This window comes from Mesoplodon densirostris, chromosome 19, assembly GCF_025265405.1.
Source record: "Mesoplodon densirostris isolate mMesDen1 chromosome 19, mMesDen1 primary haplotype, whole genome shotgun sequence".
Lineage (NCBI taxonomy): Eukaryota > Metazoa > Chordata > Mammalia > Artiodactyla > Ziphiidae > Mesoplodon > Mesoplodon densirostris.
This window is the reverse complement of record NC_082679.1, coordinates 58967072-58984391: the sequence shown is the minus strand read 5'-3', so window position 1 is coordinate 58984391 and position 17320 is coordinate 58967072. Positions and strand designations below refer to the sequence as shown.

The 17320-nt window shown below is 49.9% G+C and overlaps 1 protein-coding gene across 1 annotated transcript in view; it reads left to right on the top strand.

Annotated features, from left to right (window-relative positions):
* Positions 1 to 17320, top strand: part of LOC132479696 (polycystin-1-like protein 2) — a 67870-nt gene that overhangs the window by 15146 nt on the left and 35404 nt on the right. The window contains 9 exon segments of the mRNA XM_060083186.1: positions 1414 to 1818; positions 3986 to 4063; positions 6468 to 6517; positions 8234 to 8351; positions 10515 to 10631; positions 10634 to 10769; positions 14350 to 14491; positions 16035 to 16139; positions 16141 to 16222. Of these exon segments, the coding sequence (XP_059939169.1) occupies positions 1414 to 1818; positions 3986 to 4063; positions 6468 to 6517; positions 8234 to 8351; positions 10515 to 10631; positions 10634 to 10769; positions 14350 to 14491; positions 16035 to 16139; positions 16141 to 16222 (1233 nt within the window).

The window sequence follows — 17320 nt, the reverse complement described above, 5'->3', positions numbered from 1 at the left end:
ATTGGTCATAGCAATATTTCTCATTGGTCACAACGTCCATTCTAATTGGTCACAGCATCCATTCGGATGGGTCACAGTGTCCATTCTGATTTATCAGAACATCATTCTACTTAGCTGGTGCCCATGCAGTTTCAGTTGTTAAATATTTTGAATATCACCCCTTCTGTCAATAGAGACTCTCCCATCCTCACCGAAGGCAGTATCTTTCCACAAGGCACAGGTCCAGTCTGAGATCTGGACCGAGGCCTGTTGATATAAACTGAGTGGCACAGAGCTGTGGAGGTGAGGACATGCCTCCGTCCAACCTCATACCACCCGGAGCCTCACTCAGAGCAGTGACTTCATGGATCTACAACGGGACTTTAAACACAGTGCTTGGGGCTCCTTTCTGTTCTGGTGTGCTTGTTGGCTGAAGATGGCTTGCTAGGTGCACCTGGAAAAACTTAAGATAATCTTTTGTCATTCTACAAATATAACTGAGTGACTACTCTCTGTCGGGTATGGGAGGAGGTAGCGATAAACATGAAAGTCAGGGTTCCTGTTCTCAGAAGGCTACTTCAACACCATCAGCAGCAACAGTAGCATCGCTCAAACGAGAAATATACTAGCTTGGTTTCTATCGGAAAGAATCTTAATTTAGTGGTTTAAATCATATTTTGTAAGAGTTAACCACAATATTTAGCACCTAGTTAGGATAACCAGCCCCAGTCTGTAAGGGAGCCTCATCTTAATGTGAACAGCCTGAGTTCTCTCGTTGGGCAGGGGGTTTCAGGCAGTTAGTCGTGGAGATGGAAAGGGCTTCACTGCTTCGGCTTAAGACAAGACTGGAGGCTAATTCTCATGCATAAAAACCAGCCACACCCTTAAGAGATGCTACCTTTTGAGGCTTCCTCGCCACAAGGATATCTCTATCAACAAAATGTTCTGATGTTTTTACTACAAACTTTTAAGTTTACGTAACACATGCATAGTATAAATAATTAGAGGGACTTCCCTGGTGTCCAGTGGTTAAGACTCCACGCTCCCAATGCAGGGGGCCTGGGTTTGATCCCTCATCAGGGAACTAGATCCTGCATGCTGCAACTAAGAACCCGCACGTGGCAATGAAGATCCTGTGTGCTGCAATTAAGACCTGGCACAGCCAAATAAATAAAATAAAAATAAAATAAAATAAAATAAAATAATTAGAATATGCAGGTGAGCAGAGAGGGCCCTGAAAGAAAAATCACTCATGAACCCAGTACTCAGAGATATTCCGTTTTAATATTTGGGTGGGAGGATATATCCTTACATATGTCTTTATATCCATATCTATGTCTATATGTGGAATCTGACTTTACAACTGGAGTCTGAACTACCTCAGTATAATCTACTGCATAACTGACATTCTTAAACGTGTCTTACTCCACCTAGGAACAGGGGTGACTTACACTGTGCTGTCAGGTAACACAACTCTGGCTGAGTTCACCACGCAGAGGGGCCCGCTCCCCTACAGTCTGACCCTGGATGCAGCAGTCCAGCAACGGATGGGCCCAGGGATGCACCACTTGGAGATCCGAGCCGCCAGCAACACCGCCACCTCTGCCCCCTCCAGAAACATCACCATCCACGTCGTGGAGCCCCTGTCAGGCCTGTAGGCCTCCTGGGCTTCTGGCAACTTGGAGCTTGGACAGGACCTACTGGTCAATGTCTCGGCGGCTCACGGTACCCCGGAGAGGCTGACCTTTGAGGTGGCAGGACTCAATGCAACCTTCTCCCATGAGAAAGAGAGCCTTGGGGGGCCATGTGGGACTTACCACGTGGCAGTTCCTCTTGAAGGTACTTGGAGTTTGTGGCTCCCCTTCCAAACCTCCCTCCTCTTCCCTTCCTGACTTGGTGTCCAGGGTTCTGCCAGCCGGTTTTCAGTGTGTCCTAGACAAAAAGATGGTTCACAGCATCCAGCCTGGGTCACAAAATAAGGAAGAGACAGATATTACCTGCAGTTATAGAACTTATAGTCATAGGGATTCTCAACTTTGGCACTTCTGACATTTGGGACCAGATAATTCTTTGTTGCGGGGACCGTCCTGTCCACTGTAGGATGTTTAGCAGCATCCCTGGCCTCGACCCACTAGGTGCCAGTAGCCCCAGCCCCCAAGTCATGACAACTACAGATGTCTCCAGACTTGCCTACTGTGCCCTGGGGAGCAAAATCACCCCCACTGAGAATCACTGGAAGAGAGCGGGAGTACTTGGATTTCTTCCATCATTTCTAGAGGAGAATGTGTTTCGGGAAACTGCAGTCCATGCCCTGCGGGGGAGAGATAGGTAAAAACTAAAGGGTGGGAGAGAGAGGAACAAGAGAGGAGGTGTCAGGAGGCTGGCTGGAATAGAGATAGGGCAGCAGACTGGCTGGCACCAGCCAGGGCAGGAGGCCACAGCTGATGTGCATTTAATCTGGAAAGAACAGAGTGTCTCTGAGGGCAGTGTGGTGAGGTCAGCAGGCAGGAAAGTGATGAAGGTGGCAGAGTCTCCAGCCCACCCAGGCCCACTACCCTGGACCTCAGAGGTGTGTGAGAAAGGGGGTAATGATGTGCAGGTATGGGCTACCATGCCCTCAGCAAGGGATGTGGCAAAAGAGATGGCAGAAGGAACGACAGAGTCAAGAAGAGAAACACTGCAATTCTGCCAGGTACCAAAGGTACAGTTTGGAACAGGAAGAATCTGGAAATGAAATGGAATGACAATGGAAAATATAATAAAGAGGCTGTAATTCAAATGCAAATTAATTTTTGTCTCCTATAAAAGCTACTTGGTAGGAGATAAGAGATAAAATCTCCATACACCCTGTGACTTTGGGGCTCACTCTTAGATGGTAAGCAGTCTTCTCCTCCCCATGAGAAAAACAGACTGGATGCCTCCAGGGATGAAGGGAGTGACAGGAGAAGGAAAGGGAACCAGGTAGGACAGGAAGGTCCTCACTTGGTGGCTCTGGCCTTGCTCTCACCGCCCAGCAGCCTCTCGTAGGAGCTTCTATGGGCTCTTGAGGCTCCCTGCTGGGCCCCTGGGACCACAGCTCCTGGGGTGGGGGTGGTGCCTCTCCTTAAAGGCCACGTCGGCTCAGCTGGTGCTTCTCCTGTCACCAACAGGGTCCCTTTCTCTGTTCTCCTCGTTCTCTCTACCCTCTCCACCACCCCCACCCCCTCCAAGGCTAACATCTGGTCCTTAGAAAATTCTCACCCAGTCCTCGGCTGCTTCCAGCCGACTGTAGTCATTTCCCAAATGCAGAAATGCTGCCTTTCCTCTCTCCCCTTCCCTCTCCCTCCACCCGTCATAGATCATTCCAAGGGCATGAGTAAGGAACCTGTCCCTGGGGGTTCCCAGCCTCAAAGAACACATACCTAGCTCACCAAGGGCCCTCTCTGAAGACCTTCTCTCCAGGCTTGAGAAGAGAAGAAGGTAGCACCCACCACCTCTTCCCCGTGAGGGAGGCGGGGGGGCGGGGACACTCATGTAGCAGCGGCTCTCTCCAAGTCTTCTGACAAATCCTCCTCTCCCCTCCCCACTCTCTCGACCCTTTTAAAACCGTGTCATGGGCCTCCTTCTGCTGGAATCTCCTCTCTCATCTGGCAAATGAGCACCTGCTCATCCTTTGAACTTCAGCTCTAGCCCCTGCCCCACCTCATTAACCATTTCTTTCTCCCCCAAGGTAGAAGCAGACCCCCAACCCCATGCCCACACTGCCTCCCATGCCAATTCCTGGAGTGTCCCACATGCCTACTAGACCATAAGGCCTTGAGGACAAGGACCATGTTTCATTCATCTCTGTGTCCCCAGAGCCTTGCACCATGCCTGGCATACATCAGGGATACATTAAATTCTTCGATGATGAAAGAGTCAGATACTGCCATCAGAGGACTGGAGAAGCACAGGCTGGGAGAACTGTGTCAGAGCAAGTTAAACGATTTATTACAATGCCCATAATTCTCCACCCTTGGCGTTGCAGGCACCTTTCTGGTCACTGTGCTGGTGAGGAATGCCTTCTCAAACTTGAGTTTGAAAATTGGAAGCATCACGGTCACAGGTAAGAATTTTCTGCAAGGGGGTATAAAACTTATGACCAGGAGTTTAGGGCCTTGCACTTCCTCGGGAATCTAGTGAGGGGCCCCTCAAAACAGAGCTTTGAATACTTATTTTGTTCTACAGATATTAAGAATTCCCTGGTTACTCTAAATAGGCAATAATGTAAGCAATAGAACATCCAACCATTGATACAGAATTCTAAAACATTCGAATTTGTATTAGTTATACTGCTTTAGGCTTCAAATAATAGAAAGCCCAACATAAGCGGCTTTAAGTTCAAGTCTTATTATCTTACATAACTAAGAAGTTAGTTCCAGGGTTGCTTCAGTGGCTCAGTGTCACCAGCGAGGACCCAGGCTCACTCTGTCATTCTGCTCTGCCATCCTCAGAGCTTTCGCTTGGTCCTTAGGCTTGTGTCTCATGCAATCAAGATGGCTGCCGCAGTTCCAGACATCACGTGTCAACCCAGCATTATCCAGCAGCAGCAGAAACCCATGTCCCCCTGTGCATCTCTTTTTATTAGGGAAAAAAATCTTTCCCACTAGTCCCCAGCAATCTTCCCTTTAGATACCATTGGCCAAAGTAGGGTCAGGTGCCCAGCTGTAAGGGATGCTGGGAATCCAGTATTGTTAGGCTCTGTGGGAGAAGATGGCTTCTGACAGCCAAGAGGAAGAGCAGAGTATTGGCTGTTGGTAGGCAGCCAATAGTAGACGTCACTGTCTTAAAATTCACCGTGACTGTGTTTGCCCGGACTTTTGAGTAGCAAGAGAAAGAAAAGCAGTTCAAGATGGCTCAAGCCAAAGGAAATGTTATCAACTCAGAAAATAAAAGTCCAGGGTTTAGGCACAGCAGGATCCAGCCACTCAATGTCTTCGGAAATCTACCTCTCTCCATCTCTTGGTTCTATGTTGGCTTCAGTCCGACTCCCTCTTCCCAAGTAGTAGCAAGATGGCTGCAGGCTTCAGTCCTTAACCCCAGAGGAGAAAGAGCATCTCTGTGTTGATATTTTCAGAACAAGTCCTGAGGCTGCCTCTCACTTGTCTAAGCTTGGTTCATGGTCCCTCCTAGACCTGTTGCTGAGACCAGAGGGGAGTGGTACTCAGGGCAGACCAGGATCACACGTCCACCCCGGAACATGATGTAGGATCAGATTCACCCAGAGCACTGAGGGTGGGGAGGGATGGTTCCCCAGGGAAAATATCATCTGTAAGTGCCATTATCAAAAGAAGGGGGCGTGGATGCCTGGATGAGGGAAGAAAATATGAGATGTCTGTTCTACTTACTGTCCACAGCCCTCCTAGGAGTTTCCACATATGGAGTTTGAGGTCCAGGGAGGTTAATTGACTTTGCAAAAGTCACTCAGCTAATTCATGGCAGGATCAGGGTAGCAACAATTTCTCTGGATTTCCTCATTCAGGGTTATTGGACCATCTTCCTTCTTACAGTTAAGAGGGATCTCTGTGTCTGGCATTTTAGCTTTGTTTTGTATAATTTTACAGACCTTCAAACTTATCGTTGTGAGAATAAGAATTCACTGAGAGGGAATTCTTTAAAGATCAGTAATACCCTGATCTTAAAACATCCAAGTCACCAGGGCCTAGTGAACCACGTGGAACGACCAACCCTAAGTGCTTAGCTTCATCACTACACTTTAATTAGACATTAATCAAACTCACATTTCAATAACTTCAGAGCATATCAGCTGAGAGTACCTTTTCCATTCTTTTTAACTTGACACACTAATATTCTTTACAGATGAATAGATGACAAAGCACTAATATATACAGCACAGCATTCAGTCCTCCTGGAGCTTTGAGAAATAAGGGCTGCCTTCAGCCTTCTTTACATATGAGGCACCTAAGACTCAGAAAGAGTAACTAACCTGCCGAGGTTCGCACAGCCATTAAGAGGCCAATGAATGGATCCAGAAACACACCATGGTATGCGGAGTCCAGCTCCTACCAGCCTGCCAGAGCTGGTTGTGCCCGTCTCTCCCACTATGCATTCAGTGAGGTCAACTTGGTATCCTGAAACCTGCCTTTATGGGAACATTTGCACCACAGAAAATGGCATATGAGATGAGGGCTCCCCACGTTCACCCTTCAACTGGCAGGTAAACATTAATGGCGAACAGCTGCAAGTCTGACTTTAATCTTGTTCTACCTGCCATTGGCAGCTGCCTGCCTCTTTCTTACCTGCCAAAGAGGTGTCTATAGCCCAGCGGTGAACATGACAGTTTTGCTTTTGACCCATTTCCTACAACCTGAATATTCTCTGCGTGTCCCTAAACCATTTCCAAACACAGGCAGATACTCCCAGGGCATCCTCAGCGTACCCTCTGACTGTCCTTTGGTGAACTTATAAACACCACCAAGGGCTGACACCCATCCCCACTGTGCTCATAGCTCCTTTCAATCTCCAAGAACCACCTGGAACAAAGGCTCAGGAAAAGAATGTATTTTTTTTTAAAACACTTAACCTCACAAGAAAAAGATGTCTAAGCACTCTGTTTTAGTTTTGAATTTGGGCTTTTTGGTGCTAACAGCCAGAGCACTAGCAATCACTGAGGCTTCTTCTGTTTAAAAAGAAACCCAGAAGGACTGAAGTCAAATGAAGCATGTCCTCTAACCACAACAGCATCATGTTATAAATCCATAATAAGTTATCTAGGATATGTAGATATCTCTCAGACATCTTGGAAGTTAAACAGCACACTTCTTAAAAAAAAGATCAGTGGGTCAAAGGAAAAAATCACAAGGATATTTTAAAATATTTTAAGTGATATTGACAATACAACCTATCCAAAGTTATGTGATACAGCTAAGGCAGTGAGTGCTTGGATGGAAATTCATGGCTTTTAATGTTTATATTAGAAAAAAGGCCCAGGTCTTTTAGTATTTATAGCAAGACTAAGTTTTTGACTCCTTGCTGTTGACATTGCTCATGCGTGCATTTACTCAATAACAAGATTTATTGTGCCTCTACCATGTTCAAGGATTGTTATTAGGGGCTGGGGAAACAATGGTGAACACACAGATGTGGTCCCTGCCTTCATGAAGCTTAGTGGGTGAGACTAACTAACAAATTAGCATATAATTAAGAACTGTGATGCGTCTAACTAGAACCAATACAGTGCAGTGATAGCAACTAACAGAGGGTGGACTAGCAAATGTGATCAGACACGGGCTCTTGAGAGGTAACATTTAAGTGGGGACCTGAAGATAGGACAGTCAGCCGTCCTGGAAAGCAGAACAAGAGCTGTCTAGGTATGTGGATGAGAAGGCCCTGAGGCCTGTTGTTGGAGCCGGGGAGGCTGTAGGAGATTATAGAGACGGACAGAGGCCAAATCACATGGGGTCTCAGGTGCCAAGGCAAGGGGGTTGAGTTTTATTCTCGAACCACAGAGACCCCTGGGGACTGAGTTCTGCCACAGCCTCCTGTTATTCCCAGGACAAGCCCTCTGGGCCTGAGCTGTTTAACAGGTGTAACCAGAACTGACCCTGGAACGCACCCCATGCCTGCCAACCCCTTTCCGTGAACCCACGTGCTCTCCATCCTTGCCCCAGCTCGCCCTCACTCTTCCTCCTTCCCCGGCTCCATAGCCCTGGGGTCCGGTCCTCTGGGAAGCTTGCCCTGGCACCAGCTGTCTGCTGTGCAGAGGTAAGAGCTCGGCGCGGTCCTCTGCTCCAGACACAAGAGGAAGCGCGTCACTCGTTTTTCTCATCTGATCCACAGCAGCCCCAGGAGTCAGACACTGTCAAACCCTTAGGGGGAACAGACGTTCTTAACCTACTTATCACGATCCCCTGAGCTCTCTCTACTGCAGCAGTTAGCACTCTGCGTTTTAATTGTTGGTTTCCTTGTCTGTCAGACTAGATATAAGGGCGGGGGCTGGGTCTCTATTCCCGTATCTCCAGGCCTCAAGCACAGGGCCTGGCCCAGAGCAGGCTCCGTTAATGCAGCTGAACACGTGATGAACCCTTGGCACCCAGCTGGCACTCGGCCTAGTCACTTACCCAGTGATCCATCCCCTGCAGGCTAGGGGGATCAGACAGGTCTGTCTCCACTCCATGCCTCACACTGTGGCCACCCCTGGCACAGACTGCTCTGGGGCGCAAGGTGGGGTGCCAACTGTGGAGGGCGTCTCACCAGCCAGCTGTTTTTTCTGCAGAGAGATAGAGGGGATGTGGAGCTGTGCGTGGAACCCGGTCAGTATTTGGATCCTTTCACGACAGTGACTCTGGGCTGGCCAGACAGTAACAAGGACTTTCGCTTCCAGTGGGCATGTGGTCGGCGACCTTAGAACTCTGAACCGTCCTATCTCACCACGGAGTGATGGACAGCGGTCAGCTTTTGCTGCTCTTTTTCTTAACCTTCACACCAGGATGACTCATGCTTGACATTTTGTGTGCCTTGTATGTGCCAGAGATTGTGAATTCCGTGGAAATGGGAGGTGGGGGGAAGCAGTGGCCAACCGCGATGGGGGTGGCCCTGAAGGCAGGCAGCCAGGGGAGGCACTATCTGTAGAGAATTTAGGAACAATCGTTAAACCCTAAAACGCAGCCTGCTTTTTTATTATCACCACAAACAACGTTAGCGGTAAAATACTCCTCCGCTCTTGGACTGAACCCCTCTTTTAACCTCCACGCTCTTGGTATGCCACTGAGAAGACAGCTTAGAAGCAGGAAGTGATGAGGCCTTTTCTGACAAACCGAGATGGTAGCAGTAGCACTCCTTTGTAAGAAACGGTTGTTCTCGACCATGATTCCCAAAGAGTCACGTACCCCAGTGTTCACTGCAGCCCTGGTCACAATAGCCCGGAGCTGGAAGCAACCTAAGTGTCCAGCATCGGAGGAACGGGTAAAGAAGATGTGGCACATGTATACAATGGACTATGACTCAGCCATAAAAAGAAATGAAACTGAGCTATTTGTAATGAGGTGGATGGACCTAGAGTCTGTCATACAGAGTGAAGGAAGTCCGAAAGAGGAAAACAAATACCGTATGCTAACACGTATATATGGAATTAAAAAGAAATGTCATGAAGAACCTAGGGGTAAAACGGGAATAAAGACACAGACCTACTTGAGCATGGACTTGAGGATATGGGGAGGGGGAAGGGTAAGCTGTGACAAAGCGAAAGAGAGGCATGGACATATATACTCTACCAAACGTAAGGTAGATAGATAGTGGGAAGCAGCCGCAGAGCACAGGGAGATCTGCTCGGTGCTTTGTGACCGCCTGGAAGGGTGGGATGGGGAGGGTGGGAGGGAGGGAGATGCAAGAGGGAAGGGATGTGGGAACAGATGTATATGTATGACGGATTCACTTTGTTATAAAGCAGAAACTAATAAAAAAAATAATATTTAAAAAAAAAAGAAATGGTTGTTCTCCTTTTTATAGGGATATATCCTAGCTATGCACACACTCTTCTAGAAATAAAATGAATGCCATTCATACTGTACATATTGCTTTTGTTACTTTTTTCATTGAACAATATATCCCACATATTTTCATGTCTTGGTATCTTCTTCTCTAACTTGATTTTCATAATAACTGCATAATAGACTGTCAAGTTGCTGCATGATCATTTATTTACCAGTGCCCTCTTTTTGGACATTGAGGTTGTTTCAAATTATTTGCCCTTATAAAAAACGCTGTAATGAACATCCTTACAGTTCAATCTTTATTTGCGGCTGTGGTTACTTTCATAAACAAGTTCCCAGAAATGGAATAACTGGGTCAAAAGTCATGTAACATTTGAAGTCTTTTGATATTAATTGCTAAGTGCTCAGGACATCCTTCAGCATGTTAGTTCTTGTTATATGAATTAATAGAGGATACAAATATAGGCTTTAGGTGATTGAGCTGATGACCTGACCCCAAGCATATCCTGTGAATGACTACACATCAGGGGTAGTTGGGGTAATGGATACACATGAATCAACAGAGTTGAAGGGCAAAGGACACAGAGACTTACTGGGTTGGTACACAGCAGGAGATGACATGCAGTCTCCCAGATAGAGATACAGCCTCCCAGGTCCCCAGTGTACTGCACAGAGACAAACAGCTGTGGACAATCACTTACACCAGGGACAAGAAGGTGCCTTCTCCCAGGCGGGGCTGTATATCCTCTGGGCGCCTCTCCTGCTCTGTGCTGGCCTGCTCACCACTGCGAGTCACAGATGCAAAACAAGCCAACATATCCTGCAGGTTTGCTCAGAGTCTGGGTGAAGCGGGGGTCATTTTCCCAGAAACATTCTTCCGTGGCACCATTCCTTCAACCTGAAAGTAAAACAAAACAAAACAAAACAAAACAAAATCTCTATTTGGAACCAATTTTCTTATCCATGACCCATTTCTTCTAAAATCCTCAAACCAGAAGGTAGCCACATGTGTCAAGTTCAAGGTGCCTGGGTGGATCACAGTGTTGGCCCACCTGTCTCTCTCAGGGCACTGCTGGGCTCAGTGGAGCGACTGTGTTGAGAGGCAGCTGCTCCGCACAGACCAGAGGGAGCTGGTAGTGCCACCGTCCTGCCTGCCGACGCCTGACTCTGCTGTTACCCTGCGCTGGCAGTCTGGAGAGGCCGGGAGGTGGAGAACCTGGAGAAGCAGTGCCTCTGTGTGTCTGCCCCCCTGGAACTCAGGCCGCGAGTCAGGTGGGAGCACCAGAGCAAACGCCTGCAGGGCTGCCATTTGGCCAACACGTACTGAGTGCCAGCTCTGGCTACACTGACTAAGGGGCAGGGTGAACAGTGGTGGGTAAGACCAGACCCAGTCTCAGTTCTCACTGGGGTTACCTGGTGATCAGCAGTGGTTCACACAAATGAATGGAAGGAGAGAGCGCGCCTCTATGACAACTTCCCCGACTCGGGTCAGGGAAGGCTGCCCTCAGCAGAGATGTGAAGACAGAAGAGGAATTAACTTGGCCAGGAAAAGGGAGAGCGGGAGACAGAACAGACAGTAAAGGGAGGGAGCATACAATAATCCGGAAGTGAAGGAGGCTGGTGTGGCTGGAGCATGGAGGAAGAGCAGGCAGGGCCTGGCTCCGGGCAGCCGCTGAGTGGACGCCAGACAGAAGGTGCTCCTGATGGACTCCTTTGTCCCTCTGGTGGGGCCCTGGGGTCTGTATGCAGCCATTTGGGGTGGGCAGTGGGGTCCACGGATCTGTGGAGAAGTCTTTGGTGCCTCCCGAGTTGTTGATGTCACCTCCCTCTTCTGGTCCTTTCAGTGAGTGACATAGGATGAAGGAAGCCTGCTTTCTCTGCTCAGCCTCATGCAGCCACAGGCTTCTAGGGCGGGAGGGAATTTGGAGGGTACCACTCCAGTCTCTTCCTACTAAAGAGGATGAAACCGAGGCCCAGAGGAGAAAAGTGACCCCATCTTGGTCATACGGTTAATGGTTTGATGTTGTCCCAGCTCTGTCAATTACCATCTCTATTGTCACAGGCCTGAATCTCTCTAAGCCTCAGTTTCCCCACCTGGAAAACAAGGACAATAATAGTATTTTCCTCTTAAGGTTGTGGTGAATGTTAAGAATTATATTCACTGTAGCTGTGGGTTAAATCATATGAAACTGCCAACATTCAACCAGTTTTTTTTTTTTTTTTCCATACGCGGGCCTCTCACTGTTGTGGCCTCTCCCGTTGCGGAGCACAGGCTCCGGATGCGCAGGCTCAGCAGCCATGGCTCACGGGCCCAGCGGCTCCGCGGCATGTGGGATCCTCCCAGACTGGGGCACGAACCCGTGTCCCCTGCATCGGCAGGCGGACTCTCAGCCACCGCGCCACCAGGGAAGCCCTCAACCAGTTTTAATCCACAAAAATGGCCATTCCATGTGCTACAACCTAGCATTAGAAACAACTCTGGCAAAAGGTATGATTACTTCCACTCCCCGTGTGTGCTCCCAGGCATGCAACCTGCGTGCACCACACACAGCCTCACACCTGCTGGGCACGGAGGACAGAAGACAGGCTCCTCTGGCTCCTGAAGGGTTTGCCTGAAAGTCCTCAGCACGGTGCCGAGAATGTGAGCAGCTTTCCCGGGTCCACTGTTCCAGGAGGTGGTGAAGACAGGGGCAAACCCAGGTTTGCTCTTCCCCTGCCCCCCTCCAGCCCTCTCACTGCAGCCCCTTCCTTCACCTAGCTCCCCCACTCCCACCCCCCGCACACCCCACCTGGCTCTCATTCACCCCGAGCATAACTTACAGCAAACTTCCCTTTGGATGCCCTGGGGTCCTAAGCACACAGACTGCACAGCCTGATGCAAGGTCTTCTCATGAAACACCAGAGTCCTGTTGGGAGACAGATGTCAAGCTCTAACTGGGCAATGGAGAAGATTTTAAGAAGGGCTCTGTTGAGAAAACTGGGGGCAAGGTTTCAGAAACAAACGAGAGAGAACACAGGACCCCAGGGGCTCACCCTGAAGTGACCAGCATCCGCAAGGGGCAGCTACGCGTGGAGGGGGCTCCCTGGTAGGAGCAGTGGCTTTGAAGGATGAGGCAGGCAACCCCCAGCAGGGAGGGCGCTGGGAGCAAAGCTTCCAGCTCTCTCTCCTCCTGCCCTCTCGTCTCCCGCTGAGTGAATCCATGGGCCAGAGGCTCAGCAGCCAGTGACATCTCCTTGAAAGCAGCCTCCAGGATGGCGACCAAGGGTGGGGAAGAGCTGCAGAGGCAAACGTGAGATTATCCATTACCTGACTTTCCTTCCAGAACGTTCTGACAGGAGTCCCCTCATAGACAGGGCTATTCTTTCCTCTTTCCAAGCCACGCCCTGAATGGAAGCCTGGCTGCACCCTGAGCTGTTGGCAGACATGCCCAAACTCTGCAGCTGCTGTGAACGACTGTTAGACGGTTAGAAGAGTGAGTTGTGAGTAGCAAGCAGGACGGGAGGGTAAGCGGAATTACTCACCTCTATCTGTGCTCTTCCAGATTGTTGCCATGAGCCATGTCTGGCCACGTACATTTAAATTAAAATGAATTTTAATGAAATAAAGTTAAAATTTCAGTTCTCTGGTTGCACTAGCCACATTTCAAGGGCTTAATACATAGTCACATTGGCAAGTGGCTATGTTACTGGACAAAACAGGGATAGAACACTTCTATAAACGCAGAAAGTTCGATGGGGTGGTGTTAAAGTTATATTCTTAGGTTTTTCTCTGCCTCAGCCAAAGCCAGCCCCTCTTGTTAGGGCTTTGCGGCTTAGAAAGCATGTTCCCCAGAAGCCCCAGGAGGTCTGGCTTAAGGCTGAAGTTGGGGGATGGCTGGAGGGATCCTTGTCCCCATTGCCCCAAAGGCACACAGGGACCCAAGTCTGCAACAAGACCTCCTATCCATACTGGGCCAACAAAGTAATCCAATTTCTGAATTTCATGCCATTTTAGTCACAGTGAGACCCTGAGACACCATTTGTTTTTAAAGAATGCCAGATTTTACAGATTTTTTTTTTTTTTTTGGCTGTGCCATGTGGCACATGGGATCTTAGTTCCCTGACCAGGGATTGAACTCAGGCCCTTGGCAGTGAGAGTGCGGAGTCCTAACCACTGGACTGCCAGGGAATTCCCCAGATATTACAGATTTGATTTCAAGATTTGGAGAAAGCTTGAGATATCCTGTATTAGTTTCCCCCTGCTGCTATAACAAATAACCATTAACTTTATGACTTAAAACAACACAAATTTATTATCTTACATTGCTGGAAGTCAGAAGTTTGAAATGAGTCTCACTGGGCTAAAACCAAAGCGGTGGTGGGGCTGTGAACTGTCTGGAGGCTCTAGAGGAGAATCCACCCATTGGCTTTTCCAGCTTCTAGAAGCTGCTCCCATTCCCTGCTCCATTTTCAACACCAGCATCTTCAAATCCCGACCCCTCTCCCTCTCCCTCTTCCTCTCCACCACCTCTGCCTCCACCATCACATCTTCTCTGACTCTGACCCTCCTACCTCCCTCTAGTAAAGACCCCTGTGATTACATTGGTCCCAACTGGTTAATACAGGATACTCTCCCCATTTCAGAATCCTTAACTTAATCAAATCTCCAAAGCGATTCTGCCGAAGTGCCTTTTGCCATGTGAGTAACATACCCATAGATTTCAGGGATTAGGACGTAGCTATCCTTGGGAGGCTATGATCCTGCCCACCACACATCTTAGGAGACAAGAAGAAGTCTACCGGCTTTGGAAAACCCCATACGAGCCTGGCCACTTTCTCAGACCCCAAATCTTTCTGAAACAGCTTCATCAAGCCACTGGAATTACATTTCCTCTCCTCACCTTCCTATGTCTATGCCAAGGTCAGAGGGCGTAACCTCTCTGTCTGTGGGGTCAGTGCCTGCGGTCAGCGTCGCCTTGGGGGGCATGCAGAAGGTGCAGGAGCTGGCCGAGGCACTGAAAGAGCTGACCCGCCGCAGTGAGGAGCCCACGCCCTCGGCCCGGGTGAGTAGTTCCCACCCGCTGAGCCAGGCAAGAGGACGCGCACCTCTGTGGTGGGTGGCCGACAACAACCCCCAACCCAGGTCACAGGTCCCTCAGTCACAGGGCCTCCAAGACTTCTGCCTTCTTGTTCCCAAGGGTCCCACATGGGCGATGCCAAGGGAGGGGAGGTGCCCCTCTCACAGCCCTGTGTCTCCCTCTGCTTGTGATGGCCTGTGTGCTCACACACCTCACTCCCCCGCCAGCCGGTGCCCACCTGCATCTAACTAATCATTGGGGGGTCAAGGGTGTGTCCAGATGCTGCTGCTGACCCGACCACGTCCCCCACTTGAGTGCACTGTGAGGTCCAGCTGCCAGCTCTTGCCTTTCTTTGCCTGGGGGCCTTCTCTGACCACCCCTCCAGAGTCCATTCTGCCTGCCCACATGGCAGGTTGGACATGTCAGGGGGTCAACGCAGCTCTCAGTGACTAATGGGCTGGGGTACAGATACCCCGGCTCCCCCGCTCCTCTTGGTGGAGGCCTCCCAAGTAGGACTGAGCCCCAGCTAAGTGGCTTGATCACACCCCCTGGACTGGCTTCCTACCCTTCCTTCCCTGTCTCACTTCCCCGTTCTGCTTCCAGCGTTTCCTGGGATTATCTCCAAATAAATGACTGGTTGTCAAATTCTTGCCTTAGGGCCTGCTCCTTGGAGGACTCAAATTGAATCACCACGTTCCCAAGGCTGTGGCAGCCAGATGTCAGTAAAGAAGCCATAAGCAGTAAAGGGGAGAGCTGTCTCGGCTCTGACCCACCCACTCTGTCAGGAGGTTGTCCCCTCACACTCCTGGTCCTGGAGCCTGCTATGCTGACCTTTATTTCTGGGACCCCAATCACCCTAATATCATACTTCCCACTTACACATCCATTTCATTTGCTCATGCATCCCTTCTATGCACATACATCTATACACGTACATATACATCCGTCCCTCCACCCTTCCACTCATTTATCTGTGCATTAATTTTTTCATTCATTCAACAAGTGCTCCCCCGATGCCTAGTATGTGCCAGGTACTATGCAACTCATTGAAAATTCATCAGCAAGTCACACAGACATGGCCTCTGCCTTCATGGCACTTTTAGACAACTGGGCCCATCAGTTACTAAACCATTTAACGAATACATATATAATTACAAAATCGGAATAAGTGCTATGTCCAGCCAGCCAGCCAGCCAGCCAGCCAGCCAGCCAGCTGGCTATCTCAAGTCAGTGAATGTTTACTGAATGCCTACTATGTGCTGGGCATTGTGCAGGGCACTCTGGGAAAGATCCAGAGATGCATGAGGCTAGTGTCCTGAAGGAACTTAGCGCGTGATAGGGAAGGAACCCCTGGCCTCAAGTCAGCGACACAGGCAGCTTGTGTGACGGGCCCAGCCCAGATTTTCCCTGGCTTGAGCCCCCACCTTGCTCCCCTCCACTGCAGTGCTGGTCCCTGGAATGGCCCAAGGGCTGGGCTAACCCAGGCAGGAGCGCATGCTGTTCTTCCTCCTCCTTGGGGTGAGCCCAGCGGGAGGCCAGCAGGGCTCTGCAGCACGCCAGTGAGGCCCTGTTGGCAGTGAGTGCCGAGGCCCATCCTGAGGACCAGAGGCACCAGGAGGCCACCGGAGACCTGGTTCCAGGCTGTGGGCAGCGTGCTGGAAGCTTCCCTGAGGGACAGACCAGAAAAGCCTGCAGGGGCCAATGGCAGCCAGGTAGGTGTCCTAGCCCAGACACAGACGTCACGCTTACCGCGTGCCCAGCTCATACCAGCACTTCTAGGTGGATCTTTCTCCACATCTTGCAGATGAGGAAACTGAGGCACTGAGGTTAAAGTCCTTCCTAGGAGCTGAAAGGAAGGCTCCAGAGACCAGAGCTTCTGGGAGGCAGTGTGGTACAGCAGGCCAAGCGCAGCCTTCAAAAGAGGCGGCCTGAGTTTGAACCCTGACCTTGTCACTCACGAGCCTTGTGACTTGGGCCAGTGACACAGCTTCCTACAGCCTCATCTCCTCGTCTGTAGTAGGTTGACAGGCTCTGCCTCGTCCTGGAGAGGCCGCCCGTTGGAGAGACTGTAGGTTCACCCTGGCAAGTTTGAATCCGAGCCAAGGATACAGAACATCTTTAGAAGAGAGGCAGCCCCCAGAGGACGAAGAGCCGCGGCACAGCCTCATGCGGCCGCAGCACCCAGGACGTCATCATGACGGAGCCACAGAACCCATTACCTGCTGCTCCACAGCCCTTTACCACGCGGGGCCATCACTGCATTCAAGAAGAACTCACACACACATGCTCGCAGGTGGCCACACAAACACACTCAAACACATATCCACACACTCACACACACCCACAAACACTAACACTCATACACACATTCAATCACACACACCCACACATTCACGCACACTTCTAGGCACTCATTTACGCTCACATACATCGGGAAGCACACACTCCGGCACACACTCACACAGATGCACATTTACACTCCTATCTTCACACAGGGCCACACAGTCACACACACAGACTCTCATATACGGTTGCAGTCGCACACAAAACCACATACGCACACTCATTCATGCTCAGATACTTATACTCCCACACCCTCAAACCACATTCACTCAGACACACATTCACACACTTACACTTACACACACAGACTCAAAATACTTACATTCACACCCAGTCCCCCTCAATACACACATAACACTCACATTCACGCACGTACAGTCACACACCCGTCAGCATAACGCATACACGCACGCGCAGCCTGCGCACTGATAGGAGCTCTGCACAAACGTCCAGCCCTCCTGCTCCCCACGC